General features: G+C 41.7%; 1 protein-coding gene across 2 annotated transcripts in view; it reads right to left on the bottom strand.

Moving 5' to 3' along the window:
- KDM1A (lysine demethylase 1A) overlaps window positions 1–17,490 on the bottom strand; it is a 183,317-nt gene that overhangs the window by 144,083 nt on the left and 21,744 nt on the right. For both annotated transcript variants that reach the window (XM_084652354.1, XM_084652353.1), the window contains one exon: window positions 13,729–13,862. In XM_084652354.1, coding sequence (XP_084508480.1) covers window positions 13,729–13,862 — 134 coding nt within the window. The remainder of the gene's footprint in view (window positions 1–13,728; window positions 13,863–17,490) is intronic.

Here is a 17,490-nt window from a genome sequence, read left to right on the forward strand (position 1 = left end):
CAAGAATGCTTTAAAACGGGCAAAACATTTTTCCCCAGCATGATTCCTGATAACAGCTGAACTTTTTTAGCGGAAACTTTCCAAAAAGAATTTCAGCCTTAGGCAAACACTTGGCATGGAAAATTTCAGCCCAAATGGTTAAAGTTCTGCAAAGTTATAAGCAACTGAAAACAGTCTTATAATTGGAAACGTCAAGCAACCTTAACAATAGGCAATACTGCTAGCCCCGCTATATCTACTCATGATATGTGGGAGTCAAGAGTATGAGGGTCTAATTCGTCTCCTCTTCCTCATTTTATGCTCTTTGTATGCATTTTCTACATAAGCATTGGGAAGTGTCACTTCTCTCACAGAAGCAATGTCAAGCTCTACGGCCCTAGTTTTATGTAAAGTTTTATGTAAAATATTCAATTCAAAATAGTAGCACTTCACAGAGACTGAACTTACTTTGCACTTATGTCAAAGTGCAGGACAACAGAGAAGTAGAACCCAAAACTGACAAAAACCAAGCTTTTCCCAATTTCTGGATATATTTGGTAGCAGAAGTGTCCAAGTGTGCTTTTTACACCATTTGGCAAGAGAAGTTTGCAACCTTATTTTGGATTTAGATCTTGACACAGTTAAGTATGGCATCTGAAGACAGAATTACTAAATGGGGCTACATTTGAAGTCCACTTGGAAATTTCAGCTAGCAGCAAATGCCTGTCACTTCATACAGGTAGCACTTTACACCTGTGCTCCATGGTCTGCATTAGTCTCCTGTTTGTTCCTAATTATAATATAAGATGTTGGTCTCAAGCTACAAAGCCCCAACTGGTTTGGGTCCTGACTACATGAGACACCTATCCTGTCCAGTAGTACTGCAGTAGAATTCCCAGCCTAAACAAGAGGAAACTGACATCAGATTTGTCAGCAGGGCATCCTCAACTCTGAAGTTCACTTCCCTTTTCCCAATCAAAAAAAAAAGTTACTTAAAAAAAACACCATACTTGACAACATACTACAGGACCCATCTTTCCCCAAGTGGTTTGGTTTAATGAGATATGAAAGTACAAGCACACACAATTGTGTAGGAGTATTTGTGATGGGTGAAGAGATTGTGGAAATACAAGCATACACTGTTTACACATTTCGAATAGTCTAGCAGTTCCTCTGTATAATTTGTGGACTTAAACAGCATATGTGATGGCCATCCCAAACTCTCATGAATAAAATCCTTAGAACATATTATGTATTCTCTATACACAAATATTCACCCTTGTTTGTATATTATAGTTTTTGTGTCAGCAAAACCTAGAATTAGGAGGAGAGTGTTCATTACAAACCAAACCTGGTCAGGGAAGCATACAACAGCTTTCCGCTCTGAAATGCAAATAGGACAGAATCACATTCAGTGTCTCACTCAAGAATCTACCAAAGTTTGGGGACACAAATGTCACCAGTCATTGTTCTAACTGCAATGGAAAAAAAACACAGCAGACCCCGCTATATTTATACTAGAGAGGAGCTAAAAATTGCCAGAGTCCCCATTTTAAATGCAATTTTCTCTCTCTCAGCTTTTTGACAACCTCATAGAAGAATCATAGAAGATTATGGTTGGAAGAGACTTCAGGAGATCATCTAGTCCAACCCCCTGCTTAAAGCAGGACCAGCCTCAACTAAATCATCTCAGCCAGAGCTTTGTCAAGCCAGGCCTTAAAAACCTCTAAGGATGGAGGTTCCACCGCCTCTCTAGGAAACCCATTCCAGTGCTTCACCACTCTCCTAGTGAAATAGTTTTTCTTAATATCCAACCTAGACCTCTCCCACTGCAACATGAGACCACTGCTCCTTGTTCGGTCATCTGCCACCACTGAAAACAGCCTAGCTCCATCCTCTTTGGAACCCCCCTAACTTCATCATCTGAATGTTTCCATGTCCAGTGTCAATACAAAGATGATTTTATCTATTTATTTATTTATTTTTATATGAAGGAGGGGGAAAGGAGATTTGAGAAAGTCCTTGGGAGACATTTTCAGAGTAACTCAGCAAGAGAAAATTCAGGACTTTTTTGCATCCACATGACTCAAGCATTAGAGTCCTTAAAGTATGTTGCTTGGCAAAACCCTCTAGACCTCCCCTAGATGCTCCTCTAAATACTGGCATTTTGTGCTCGAGTTTTCTATATTTGATTTGTGTCTCAGTGAACAAAATCCTTCAACCATCCAAGTTTGAGAAGGAGGATGAAACAGTGCTCCACTTAAAAAAAATATATAAAAAAAAATCACTGCAACTTTCTATTTGTAGGATATTGCAGAAACAACTCAACATTAAAACGTGAAGTATGGAACATACATAGGTCTCAGGTGTAGTGTGCTTTCCTACCTTTAAAAATAGTGTAATAACTGAGTTATGAATGTTTAAATATGCATCACTGCTCATGCATAGTAGAAAATGCCCATCCCTGCGTTTGTATGCTGGGGCAACTAATGAGAGTGCCAACTGAAAATCTTCCTACTTTTGAAAATATCACATGAATTTTCTTCAAAAATGCCTTGTTTAAGTTCCAGTTAGGTTTATAGCCTCATGGTGCAATTTTCAAAAGCATGTAGAGTAGGATTATGCATTTGACCGGTCCAAAAAACAAATCAGTCAACTGACCAGTCAAACATTGGTCAAAAAGTTTTAAAGTACCAATTTATTGGAACAGTAACAAAAAAGAGTAACACATTATGGTCTCCAACAGGCATGAGTATCTAAGGCTAACCCTAATTACAAAAATCAAGTTAATTAACTGAGATATTTTAACTCCAAAAAGGCCAAAAAATTAAATGAAATTCTAAAAAGAATTATTTTGAGCAATGTTAGGTTAGCATTTAAATATGAATGTTTTTTTAAGACTGAACAGTTACAAAAAGAAAAGAAAAAAATTAAATTAAATAGAAATAAAACACTTAGCAACTATAAAATGAACTTATGCTAGATGGTAGGCAGCAGGCCAGCTCTCCAAGCATCTTATTTTCCACTATCTCTTTATCTATATCTTTGTCATCAAGTTCATCAGTATCTCTTTCATCTGACGAATATGGAGCCCAGCAATTACAACACAGTGACATTTCAGATTTAATTAGCTGAAATCATGAAATTTACAATTTTTAAAATCTTATGGCCATGAAATTGACCAAAATGGACTGTGAATTTGGTAGGGCCCTATTTATGACAAACGTTGATGGAAAGTATGCCAAGTTGTTTTCAATACTGAATACTCCTGGGGAATTCTGTGTCACTGCGCACGTGCAAAGTTCATGTCTCCCACAGACTTTTTTTTTTTTGCCCCACAGAAAATAGATTCTGAGGAGGTGCTGCAATTACACCTTTCACCCACTAGGGGCTGCTGTGGAACCAGAACAGAGGGCAGACAGCCCAAAGCCACCAGCTGTGGAGAGGGAGGAGTCAGAAGCTGCGTTCCTCAGTGCCCTGCCCATAGGGCCAGGTGAGGAGACACAGGATATGGGGGGTGGGGGGGAAGAGACAGAGCAGGGCACACAGGGCTGTGAGGGGGTCACAGACCGGGAGATGTTCAGAAGGGCCAGGTGTGGGCGGGAGACAGACTGGCACAGGCGCTAGTGGGGGTGACAGCACTGAGCCAGGGGCTGAATCGGAGTGGGGATGAAGGGACACATGGGGACACGGGGTAATTGTACTGTGTTATTTTGACAAAATATTCAGAATTCTGCATAATTTTAAAATATTGTGCAGAGAATTTTTAAGCACAAAATTCCCCCACGAGTAATGAATGTTACAAGCAGGTACAACAGAACCAAAGCCTAAAATTAGTCCAAACAAAAACATGTTAAAATAACTCGAGGACTATGTTGAAATCATGCTTGGTAGAAGCAGAAGATATGGAACTAAAAATTAATGAATGAAAGTTGGTGTGTAGGATATTAGGCTTAATTAGTGGAAGGACTATGCCACTCATCACCGGGTCCTTAAAGAAAGAGACTTTGGGAGAAGAATATGGAAGAAAAGACTACGGCTACTGATGCGAGCTTCATCAGCCTAGCTGCCTGCCCCAATACACAGAGTCTATTGGGAGACTGGACATTCTTCATCCCAATCCTGAGGGATATCCGAGCCAGACTGGGCCATAGAGAGGAATCCAGAGGACACCACCACGCCTACCCACCTCCAGATGAAGCCCAAAAACCGCTCGAGATAAAACAGGATCAAACTAACAGCAGTACTAGCCTCAGCTCATCTCAACTAACTCTCTTCAGCTAAAGGGAAAGGGAACAAGAAATGTTAAAATGAAATCCTTACCTGATAATTTACTTTTTAAATGCTTTAACTAGCTTTCCTCAAGAACATAACAATGGCCATAATGGGTCACACCAATGGTCCACTTAGCCCAGTATCCTATCTCTTACAGTGGCCAGTGCCAGACGCTCAGAGAAAATGAACAGAACAGGGCAATAATCCAGTGATCCATCCTCTGTTGTCCAGTTGCAGCTTCTGGTAATTGAAGTTTAGGGACACCCAGAGCATGGGGTTGCACCCCTAACCATCCTGGTTAATAGTCATTGATGGACCTATCCTCCATGAATTTTTTTTTTTTTTAAAAAACACTTTTGGCCTTCACAGCATCCCCTGGCAACAAGTTGCACAACTTGACACTGCATTGTAAGAAGCTGATTTAGTTGGGGTTGGTCCTGCTTTGAGCAGGGGATTGGACTAGATGACCTCCTGAGGTCTCTTTCAACCCTAATCTTCTATGATTCTAAGTACTTCCTTGTTTGTATCTTTTCCGATTCTTTAATAAAAGCTTAAAAGGATTGTCATGGTGTTTGTGTCATGGTACTTAGCAGACTGAAGTCTCTGTATAACGAACCTTGTTTAACGCTGTTTATATTGGACAGTGACTAAGTTATGTTACTTATGGCATGCATCCGATGAAGTGAGTTGTAGCTCCCAAAAGCTTACGCTCAAATAAATCTGTTAGTCTCTAAGGTGCCACAAATACTTTTTTTTTTAAGTTATGTTAACTTCATCCCATTTATTCCATCTAAATTAATACAATAGTAGGCAGCATTATGTGCAGGAGAGATCACATGATTCTTCCATGATATTTTAAATCGGTTATATTTTTCTCTTCAGCTTTTGTAAGTGGACTGCGTTCCGTATTCTCACAGAATATATTTCCTAGCATTCAGGAACTTGTTCTTGGAATCAGATAGCGTAGAACTATCATTTTCAATATTCTGAATGGATTGAGTGGTTCAAACAATGAAAATGAGTTTTGCACCGAAGGACAGTCATCAAAAAGATCAGTGTGGATTACTTGGGGGCAACACATAGCCACCCTTCCTCAGAGGCTGGCTGAGAAGCCTGCTTTTATACCTGAAGATCTTTGAGACACTTAATAGAAGATGCCCACTGAATACAAGGGATTATTCAGTGTGGATGAAACTGAGTGCTGTACTAAATGACAATGAAAATTACTATTTGTTTTTGAAAAATTAGACAATGCTTTTTACATTTGACATTAGAACCTTGCCAGATCTTCAACATCACTGATGAAGAGATGCATTGCATGGGTATCACACCCATAACACAAGTTGTTAGATACCAAGCAGCTTTCATATTAGCTGCATTGTTAATACCCAAAACCTTCCATGGACCCAACTGATTGATTATATTTTTTAACCGATCAGTACTGCTTTGCAAGCAGGCTGGCTAACCTAGTGAGGAGGGCTTTAAACTAGGTTCACCGGGGGAAGGAGACCAAAGCCCTGAGGTAAGTGGGGAAGTGGGATTACGGGAGGAAGCACGAGAAGGAGCGAACGAGAGGGCAGGGCTCCTGCCTCATACTGAGAAAGCGGGACGATCAGCAAGTTTTCTCAAGGGCCTATACACAAATGCAAGAAGCCTGGGAAACATGCAGGGAGAACTGGAAGTCCTGGCACAGTCAAGGAATTATGATGTGATTGGGATAACAGAGACTTGGTGGGATAACTCACATGACTGGAGTACTGTCATGGATGGATATAAACTGTTCAGGAAGGACAGGCAGGGCAGAAAAGGTGGGGGAGTTGCACTGTATGTAAGGGAGCAGTATGACCTCTCAGAGCTCCAGTATGAAACTGCAGAAAAACCTGAAAGTCTCTGGATTAAGTTTAGAAGTGTGAGCAACAAGGGTGATGTCGTGGTGGAAGTCTGTCATAGACCACCGGACCAGGGGGATGAGGTGGACGAGGCTTTCTTCCGGCAACTCGCAGAAGTTACTAGATCACAGGTCCTGGTTCTCATGGGAGACTTCAATCACCCTGATATCTGCTGGGAGAGCAATACAGTGGTGCACACTCAATACAGGAAGTTTCTGGAAAGTGTAGGGGACAATTTCCTGGTGCAAGTGCTGGAGGAACCAACTAGGGGCAGAGCTCTTCTTGACCTGCTGCTCACAAACCGGGAAGAATTAGTAGGGGAAGCAAAAGTGGATGGGAACCTGGAGGCAGTGACCATGAGATGGCCGAGTTCAGGATCCTGACACAGGGAAGAAAGGAGAGCAGCAGAATACAGACCCTGGACTTCAGAAAAGCAGACTTTGACTCCCTCAGGGAACTGATGAGCAGGATCCCCTGGGAGAATAACATGAGGGGGAAAGGAGTCCAGGATTGCTGGCTGTATTTTAAAGAATCCTTATTGAGGTTATTGGGACAAACCATCCCGATGTGTAGAAAGAATAGTAAATATGGCAGGCGACCAGCTTGGCTTAACAGTGAAATCCTTGCTGATCTTGAACACAAAAAAGCAGCTTACAAGAAGTGGAAGATTGGACAAATGACCGGGGAAGAGTATAAAAATATTGCTCGGGCTTGCAGGAGTGAAATCAGGAAGGCCAAATCACACCTGCAGTTGCAGCTAGCAAGAGATGTTAAGAGTAACAAGAAGGGTTTCTTCAGGTATGTTAGCAACAAGAAGAAAGTCAAGGAAAGTGTGGGCCCCTTACTGAATGAGGGAGGCAACCTAGTGACAGAGAATGTGGAAAAAGCTAATGTACTCAATGCTTTTTTTGCCTCTGTCTTCACAAACAAGGTCAGCTCCCAGACTACTGCACTGGGCAGCACAGCATGGGGAGGAGGTGACCAGCCCTCTGTGGAGAAAGAAGTGGTTCAGGACTATTTAGAAAAGCTGGATGAGCACGAACCCATGGGGCCGGATGCGTTGCATCCGAGAGTGCTAAAGGAGTTGGCGGATGTGATTGCAGAGCCATTGGCCATTATCTTTGAAAACTCATGGCAATCGGGGGAAGTCCCGGACGACTGGAAAAAGGCTAATGTAGTGCCCACATTTAAAAAAATGGAAGGAGGAGGATCCTGGGAACTACAGGCCAGTCAGCCTCACCTCAGTCCCTGGAAAAATCATGGAGCAGGTCCTCAAGGAATCAAATTCTGAAGCCCTTAGAGGAGAGGAAAGTAATCAGGAACAGTCAGCATGGATTCACCAAGGGCAACTCATGCCTGACTAATTTAATTGCCTTCTATGATGAGATAACTGGCTCTGTGGATGAGGGGAAAGCGGTGGACGTGTTGTTCCTTGACTTTAGCAAAGCTTTTGACATGGTATCCCACAGTATTCTTGCCAGCAAGTTAAAGTAGTATGGGCTGGATGAATGGACTATAAGGTGGATGGAAAGTTGGCTAGATTGTCGGGCTCAACGGGTAGTGATCCATGGCTCCATGTCTAGTTGGCAGCTGGTATCAAGTGCAGTGCCCCAAGGGTCGGTCCTCGGGCTGGTTTTGTTCAATATCTTCATAAATGATCTGGAGGATGGTGTGGATTGCACACTCAGCAAGTTTGCAGATGACACTAAACTGGGAGGAGAGGTAGATACGCTGCAGGGAAGGGATAGGATACAGAGGGCCCTAGACAAATTAGAGGATTGGGCCAAAAGAAATCTGATGAGGTTCAACAAGGACAAGTGCAGAATCCTGCACTTAGGATGGAAGAATTCCATGCACCGCTACAGACTAGGGACCGAATGGCTAGGCAGCAGTTCTGCAGAAAAGGACCTAGGGGTTTCAGTGGACAAGAAGCTGGATATGAGTCAACAGTGTGCCCTTGTTGCCAAGAAGGCCAATGGCATTTTGGGATGTATATGTAGGGGCATTGCCAGCAGATCGAGGGATGTGATCGTTCCCCTCTATTCGACATTGGTGAGGCCTCATCTGGAGTACTGTGTTCAGTTTTGGGCCCCACACTACAAGAAGGATGTGGAGAAATTGGAAAGAGTCCAGCGGAGGGCAACAAAAATGATTAGGGGACTGGAACACATGACTTATGAGGAGAGGCTGAGGGAACTGGGATTGTTTAGTCTGCGGAAGAGAAGAATGAGGGGGGGATTTGATAGCTGCTTTCAACTACCTGAAAAGGGGGTTCCAAAGAGGATGGATCTAGACTGTTCTCAGCTGATGACAGAACAAGGAGTAATGGTCTCAAGTTGCAGTGGGGGAGGTTTAGGTTGGATATTAGGAAGAACTTTTTCACTAGGAGGGTGGTGAAACACTGGAATGCGTTATCAAGGGAGGTGGTAGAATCTCCTTCCTTAGAAGTTTTTAAGGTCAGGCCTGACAAAGCCCTGGCTGGGATGATTTAGTTGGGGATTGGTCCTGCTTTGAGCAGGGGGTTGGACTAGATGACCTCCTGAGGTCCCTTCCAACCCTGATATTCTATGATTCTATATAGGACTGCGTGGTGATATTCCAATGCACAACTGAGTGAATAAAATACTGGCTGTAGAGTTGACAATCTCATAGTGACTGAACTCCATACATCCAGACACTACAGACATGGAAGGAGTTTGCAAAATAAGACCAACAACTCACTTTTTCACATCAACCGCTTCAGCACCCAGAAGTCTTCCTGCAAGCAGCTTCCTACTTGGTACTTTGTAAATTGGATGCAACTTATAAAAAAAATTCTAGCCTAAATAATGGTTTTCAACCATATGCAAATAGATGGTGAATTTGTTTTTCTGGTCATGGGACAAGCTATTCAAAAAACTTCTTAAAACCAATGTAATGATCACTGGAAGACTTTCCAGGAGCAGGAGTTTTCAATGCTGAAGCTGGTGAAGTAGCAAAATTTTAATAAAAGATTAAATGGAATTAGCTTCACTTTCATAGTCACTCATATCACTTCATCAAAAAGACTCCATACTTTGTGATTATGCTGGTGAAGACTAATAAAAAGGAGAATGCACAGATAAAAAATTTTGATGCAGACATCTTTTCCCTTTCTTGCTGTTTGACTGCAATATTTGACAATAGCTAGACACATACCACAAGAATTCAAATGTATCTCCATTCTATCTACATGCGTCACATACTTAGAAGAGAACTTGCGCTAAGCTTTAACAGTTTTTCCATGGTCATGTCACCTTTTGGGGTGCAATCCAGACCAGTGAGAGGTTGTGTTACTGCCAGCTCTGTAACCCTGGGTGCCTTAAAATGCTCTGCTGCTCGCAGCCACCACACAAGCAAGCACTGAGTGTCTGTACGATAAGCAGCCCTCATTCAGTAACACTGACTTCAGCATCCTGCTTGTTACACCACAGGCATGCTCTGGTCTCCACCAGCCTTGGTTACTACTAGCCAAGTGACCCAAACACACCCCATTCCCAAATTTCTCCAAAACTGTCTACCCTGAAGTGTCCAGCCCTCTCCTAGATCACTTGTTTTGTTCTTTAAACAGAAAACAGCACTGGCTTGGTTTAGATTTAAAAATAAAAAGTTTATCCATCAGGATGTAAGTGATGCCAAGTAAAAAAAAACAAAAAAAAAAAAAAAAAAAAAACACCAAGGTAGAGATGGTGAGATGGTTACAGGCAAATAAAAGTGAAAACATGCATCTAAAAGTCTAAAACAATCTAGCAAGGCACAGTCCTTGTTTAAGATGATTTAGTTCATCCAAATGGCTGAATGTCTCCCAGTCAGGCCCTTCCACAGAAGTATGAGTGCTGGTTTCCCTTGTCTTCTTAAGTGAAAGATAACTCTCTTTCCAGTCCAGTAAAACTCCGACAGGCATTTCAGAGTTCATTGACACTGCTTCAAGAAGTGGAACGGCTTTCTGGGGGGTAAAGTCTCCATCTAGCAGTGATAGTTGAGTAGTTTACTCCATCAAGCTAATAAGAGGAGGAGGTAACAACTTTGATGTAACTGTACCTTCACGGTCTCTGCCTGTTGACCAAACTGGTTAAAAAATTGTGTTTGACATGTCTGGATCATAGACAATTCCCCATCCACTTTATGAGTTTTGATGGTTCTGTTTACTGCATACATAAACTGCAATTTCATTGACACTGGTCACCCTGCTTCCTTTGTATTCGAGGCCTATGTAGACCTGTTTCTACCTTGTTCAAAGAGAGATTCTGAAACATATCAGAGGTCATCCATAACTTCACATGCAGCATCATCACACATATTCCACAAGGATATTGAGCAGTGTGTTATTAGTTTTCAAATGATACTTAACGCATAATTTGTACAACTCTCATTGCAGTAGTGTGTAGGGTGTGAATACAGGAGTGCTTAGAGTCACACAATAGTAAGAAGTCCATACAAATGATTTTGGCTTTCCTCAACTCTGCACAAGTTATATCACTTATTAATGTCTCATGATTTCAGGAATGCTCTCTAGATTAAGTATCACTTCCATTTAGGTCAATTTTTAACTCCTGCTATTTCAGAAGATTCCAGCCAACTAAGATGTTTTCAGGTATGATGCTCTCTCTCAGGACTGTTACACTAAAAAGTTAGGTTGAAGGAAGCCGCCTTAAGTCAACCTGTTAATATATGTGTCTACACTACTGGGTCCTTTACGCCAACCTGAATCATAGAATATCAGGGTTGGAAGGGACCTCAGGAGGTCATCTAGTCCAACCCCCTACTCAAAGCAGGACCAATCCTCAACTAAATCTTCCCAGCCAGGGCTTTGTCAAGCCTCTGTCGACTTCTGTAATCCAACTCTGCAAGAGGAGTAGCACTTAGTTCAATTTTCATGGGTTGACTGTGAGGTAGTGCAGATGCAGCATTGCGTAATTTGACTTAATTGGCCTCCAGATGGTATCCCACAATGCTCATCTGCTCTGGAGATCATTCTCAACTCCGCTGCACTGCAGCCAGATATACAGGAAACAGGCCCTCCCCTGCTAAAGCCCTGGGAACTTTTAATTTCTCATTTTCTGTTTGATTAGTATTGGGAGCATGCCAGCTTGAGCACAGATGATCAGGGACACAGGCGAGAGGTGGATCCATTCTCCCTGACAGCCAGAAATATTTTTAACTCTGGAGCCCTGTGGGTTGCAGGACATCACGGTGGCCGACTGATGCTGGGGAAGGCAACTCCTCTGGTGAGTATACAGCAAGGTACTGTGGCTCTCTAGATTACAAGAGGCTGCTCCAGCTACGCAGAAGGTGGCCCTCGAAAAGACTCTTTATGTGGACTGGGATAGCCTGGGAACCCTCCATGGTTATCTCTAGGAAACTTTTATGGAGGTACTCTGCAATCCTTTGCAGAAGGTTTCTGGGCAGGGCAGACTTAATTCTTTCACCACGGTAGGACACTTTCCTATGCAACTCCTGAATTAATTCAGCTGGCATCATTGCGGTACACAGCATAGCAGCATAAGGACCAGGTCTATACCCAGATGCTTGCAGCATCTCCTTCCTTTCCGCTTCTGTTGCCCTCAGGAGACTGATATCACGTAGGGTCGCCTAGGACAGTGGTTCCCAAACTTGTTCCACAGCTTGTGCGGGGAAAGCCCCTGGCGGGCCGGGCTGATTTGTTTATTTGCCGCGACTGCAAGTTTGGCCGATCACGGCTCCCAGTGGCCACAGTTTGCTGCTCCAGGCCAATGGGAGCTGCTGGAAGCAGCGCGGGCCGAGGGACATACTGGCTGCCACTTCCAGCAGCTCCCATTGGCCTGGAGCAGCAAACTGCAGCCATGGGGGAAGTTCTCATTAAAAGTAATCTTACAAGGAAAAAAGAGGACATGTAGACCCAACCCACCCACCCACATTCCGGATCACCAAACCACGTGGCCACTAATGTGCCTTTACTGTGCTCGGCAAGGGTCAGCAAATAGTTTAAAGTGGCTGATAGGGGACGGGGGCCCCACATGAGAGATTCCGCCGTTTCAGAGTGAAAACGTTCCCTCCCCCATTCATAACAGCTTCCCGTGGTGCTATGGGGAAGGACCATTGTTTGAGTAGTTACCTCTGCTCCCGACATGAGCTTGCCATAAACTTCATTAAAAGAGCGGTCACCGGTGACCCCAGGGGGAGAGGGCGCTACTCACTGTGGCTGGAGCAGCAAAAAGGCACAGTGCACAGTTATGGATTCTGATTATGTTATGGCTTGCATCTAGTGTAATAAGGGGTTTTGTTTTGTTTTTTTAATGAAAACGGCCTTGCAATGGAAACATTTTATTCATGTACAATGGCGCCTTTATTTTTTCCCCATGACTGACAACTGGAAATGTGTGTCATCAACACCTGAAAGCAGACTTTTGCTTATTAGGAGGAGAAAGAGAATGTAGAAGGACATGTTCACTGAGATAATGAATGCCTCCGGAACAGCTGACAAAAAGCCGAGTTTGTTCTAGAAGATCTCAGCCAATCAAGATGCTCACCTTTCAGTTGGTTCACGTTTTTTCCCCCACAACAGATGGCATTAGTATATAGTAAAGTGAGCAATCACAACCTTTTAAGTAAGCTTGCTAACATATGGCAACATGATGCAATCTAAAATGTAGATTACCGCCTACATCAGGGCATTCTTGCTGAAAAAATCTGAAAAGATTTAACCATAGTCAAATAATAGGTGGTCAGCTGAGATTATTTGACCATTTGCAGTGTTTTTGTAGCTATGTTGGTACCAGCACATTAGAGAGACCAGAAGAAGAGGCGTAGCTCGAAAGTTTCTCTTTCGCCAACATAAGTTGGTCCAGATAAAGACACCACCCTACCTACCTTGTCTCTCTATTATTTGACTGGTCAATTGACCAGGTTGCCAAGCCAACACCTAAGTGACTTGGACACATTTGAAAATCCCATCCGCAGCACTTGCATTTATGTTTTAATTCAAAATATCATTAATGTAACTGAAAGACACAGAAGCAGTTTGATTCACTTAATGAAAGTTCTTTACTGAGGATAAGTGACAGGCATAATTCGATGTTTCAATATTTAGGCATTTGAGTTCCATGCATAAGCAATTTTTTCTTTAATTTCCTTAAGTAGAAAATGTTTTCAGACTTCTTATGCAACAAAATTAGCTAAATTTCTCAACAGGCTTAGACTAAACATAAGAGTTTCTGCCCAAAAGGAAACTAGTTGAAAAAGTTATGGACAATAGAAAAAGAGAATCTTATATGAGACTTCTATTTGTAACCTTAAGAATGTGCACGGCATCCAAGCAACAGATTCAACATCAGTACAGATTTGCCTATACTGCCCCTCAGAAGAATGCCTCAATTCAGAACTTGCTAAGAACTACCTGTATTGACTGTGTGTGTGACAGGTTTCTGAAACAGAATAGCTCATCATAGAAACCATCAATCACCACAAGAAGCAATCACCAGACAGAGCCATCCAGATGTTCTTTGCAAATTATTAAAAAGATAAACTAAAAAGATAAAAAGATTAAAAAAACTGTTCCTATCAAAGTTCCTAATATTTAAGAACTTACTGTGCGATTCCTGATGTACAGAAACACTTTCTGAGTCTGCTGCGGGCCACTGATGATGTCTGGAAAACAAGCAGCTTCTTGAGAGGTCATACGATCATGCGGAAGTCTACTCTGGAAAGCTGCACCCTCTACACCTAAAAAAAAAAAAAAGAAAAAAAAAAAAAAGGGGTATGTCTTACAAGTATTCCAAAAGCAACTGATGTTAGTGATTTTACTAAAAAGCTCCCCCCTCCTGGTCAAGACACTTGAATATCCATATATAAGAATGCGCTAACTGGTTTCGTCTAACACTTCCACCAGCTCCTTTTGTCTATTTCTGCAAGCCAAAAATATCTCGGCCAGTGCTTTGAGGTACAGATCAAAATTGGGCATTAGCACTAGCACCACTACAAAAGAACACAGGATTTAGAGAACAAGCAACAAGTAAAAGTGAGGAGATAAAAAGGTATGAAAAGAAAACTAAACTGTTTATCAGTAAGAAATAACTGGTTTAGATCTCTCTCTCTCTAAGCTCTATAAACCTTCAGGAGACCCCTCCTAAGCCAAGTGGGCTGTAAACCACAAAGAGGACAATGTATAGGTTCCTCACATCTGCTCTCCAGCTTTCAAGGGTTTGTCTAGATTAACCCTGACTCAAACACTGACTTCTTTTCATAAATCTAGAGAACCCCACAGTCCATCCCTTTAGCCTGACAAACATACCCATAATGTGTACAGCAATGGAGTGCAAATCCATGCAAGAGACTGCTATATTTTCCTGAGTGAAAGGAAAGGGAAGGAATTTTATCTTTTCCTAGGTAATGCAATGCTTAAAGTCTCCTGCTGGACATAAACTAGGAGTCATTTCTCTATATGCAAAGATAGCGTCCAATTAGGGCACCTGAACGTTTAACATTCTCGGAACAAATGGAAATCACAGCTTGCAGAAAACTGCAAGAACAGTATTAGCTAGACCATATTCCTTTAATTACAGTGGAACACAGAAAAACTAACTACACACAAGTCACAAAAAAAGTGCACAAAAACAGACATCTCTGCATATAAAGGAAAGGGCACATCTGGACTTCACTTTAAAGGTACATCTTACAGGCAAAAAAAGCAGGACAAAAAATACATCGAGAGGCAAATATCAGTGAGGTCAATTTCAAAATACCAGGTGACCTAGGAAGGTTAGAAATATAAGCAGAAAAGCAGCTAAACTGGAAAAATACAAGCTAATATATCCAAGGAAAAAAATGCCAAAACACAGATTATGAAATGAGACAGATAGTCAATATTGATGCTGGAATTGTTCAAGAGATGGTGGTAGGCATCAAATTAGATACGACTTTGCAGTGTGTTATGGAAACAAAAACATCTGTAAACATGGTTTTGTTATGGAAACAAAAACATCTGTATGATTTTAGGTTGGATGGGCAGAGGCACCATGTTACAGAATGGGAAGGAGGTGGGAGGGAAATTATCCTCTTTATGAAGGTCTGGTGAAACTGTTCTGAGCATTTTTATACCATAAAGACGAAAACCAATTTGAAGGAACTTAAAGAAAACTATTAAGGGGCTGAAGAGAGTGATTTATTAGGAAAGATTAAGAGAGCTAACTATGAATAGCTTGACTGCATGACAACCAAGAGTGAAGACAACTGACTAATCATTGGCAGGATCTAAACACCACAGAGGCATATAACTGTGGCACGTGGACCCAGGAGATTATTTAGTAATATAAACTGAAAATAAAAACTGGAAAAACTAGGTTGAATATCAAGTAAGGTTTCCTGACAGCAGTATCTATTAGGCTATTGAAAAAAGTCGCCTACTGTAGAGAGTAAAAGACCAATTCTTTGGGTAAGGTAATAAGTGTTCACTAGCCCTGAGGATGGGCTACTCTATAGTTACTTTCCATCCGTCTATAAATCTGAGATTCACTGTGCAAGTATGTGTGTATAGTAAAAGTACCCTATATATACTGTCAAGTGAACCAACCTGAAGCTATTCATCACCCCCTGCACTACCTTTAGCAGAACTGACTACCAGAGATTAAGTGCCCATAACACCAAGTAACAGTGAGGGGGAAGAAAAAAAAAAGTCTTAAAACATGGCTCTTAGAGACAAACTGAACAAATGTCAAACATGCTGTCTAGACTGTTTTAAGAGTTTTTACTGGAAACAAAGGGACTAACCAGAGACTTTCTGAAAGAACACACCACCAAGCATGTTGTCCAAACAACTAATGCAAAACTCCCAATAAAACCTTTGGAAAGAATCTAGATACATAAACCAAATCCCCTTTCCACTGAATATGGCACCGTCAGCAGAGTTTGTGTTTCACCAGTTTTAAGAGACAAAGCTCCTGCAGCTATAAAGAACCTTAAAAAGAAAAACCTTCAGCTCCTACAAAAGGATTTAAAGGGATGGACCAAGCAGGGGTTTATTTTCCCTAAGGCCGTGTTCACAGCTCAAGAGACTATAGGCTTTAAATTAAAAGGTCACAGAAACAAGCTGCCTTTGAATTAGCTTTCACAATTAAAGGCTGAGCAGAAATCTTTACTTTTATCTTGTTTGTGAACGAAGATGGATACTGAGGAAACAGACCTGGAGATCAGAATGGAATAGGTGTAAAATATAATCCACAGACACCAGCAAAATATTTTAATATGGCCCACCAGCCAGAAGAGCTCACTTAAAACCGAACACCCTTCTAGTGGATTGCTTGCAATTGAGCAGGCTAAATTTAGATCACCTTGAGGTAGGTTAAACTATTCCCCCTCTACTCTTACATGAGCCATGCTTTATGAAAAATCTCAACAAGGAATGGTAGAGTCTCATCCTGGAGGATTCACACATTTATCTGACAGTTTTTCTGTGCCTCTCTTTATGATTAAGGTGGTTCACCACCACAGATTCTCCTCTACTCCTCTCTTTTAAAAACACACGCAGATTTACTACTTCCTGACTGCAGTACCAACCATTAATGAATATTTAACCCAACATGCATTTTGGTACTCTCCTTCCTCACAGGACACATCCCAAAAGGATTTTGTTGCCCATTGCTCCATCAAAAAAACCCAAACAAACAAAAAACAAACAAAAAAAACCACACCACACACCTTACTGGGACATTTTCAGATGAAAAACTCCTTCAGTACTCAAAGCAACACATTCTACTCTCTTGACAATTTCCAGAAATTAGTAATCATTCATTCATTCATTCATCCATCCAAGTGGGTAAACCACGCTCCCAGAAACAGTTTGATACTGATGTAACATGTATAATTTGCAAACACGCAGTGTTAAAAAGTCCAGGGCAAAAAAAGCACTGTGTCCCCTCTAAGTCTGAAATATTTAAAAAGGGATCTCTATATGTGCTGATACCAAGGTCCAAAACATAACCAGGCTCCTTCATTTAGAATGGTGAGAATGAACCCCAGAGATATCTTGAATTTTGTATTTGCTTCGAAGAGATTTACTTCTTCACACTCTAGAATGGATCTTATAACTCCTTTGATTAAAACTCCATGCCTCACTCCTCAGGTGGCACAGGCATATACTGGCATGGTTTGAGGAAGATGAATATTTTGGTAGCATTCTGAAAGTACTTAAAAATAAAGAAAGCAATTGGTGGGGATTACAAGCTAAATGCATACCCCTTATATTGATACTTAGGATCAAATGTTGGCTCTAATTCATGAGCCAGTCTATTAAAACATGGACTAACCTACCCCATAGGTAAGTCTTCTGTGCCAAATGCTGGGAAATTGCTCATGA

This window comes from Lepidochelys olivacea (assembly GCF_965140295.1).
Source record: "Lepidochelys olivacea isolate rLepOli2 genome assembly, chromosome: 19".
Classification (NCBI taxonomy): domain Eukaryota; kingdom Metazoa; phylum Chordata; order Testudines; family Cheloniidae; genus Lepidochelys; species Lepidochelys olivacea.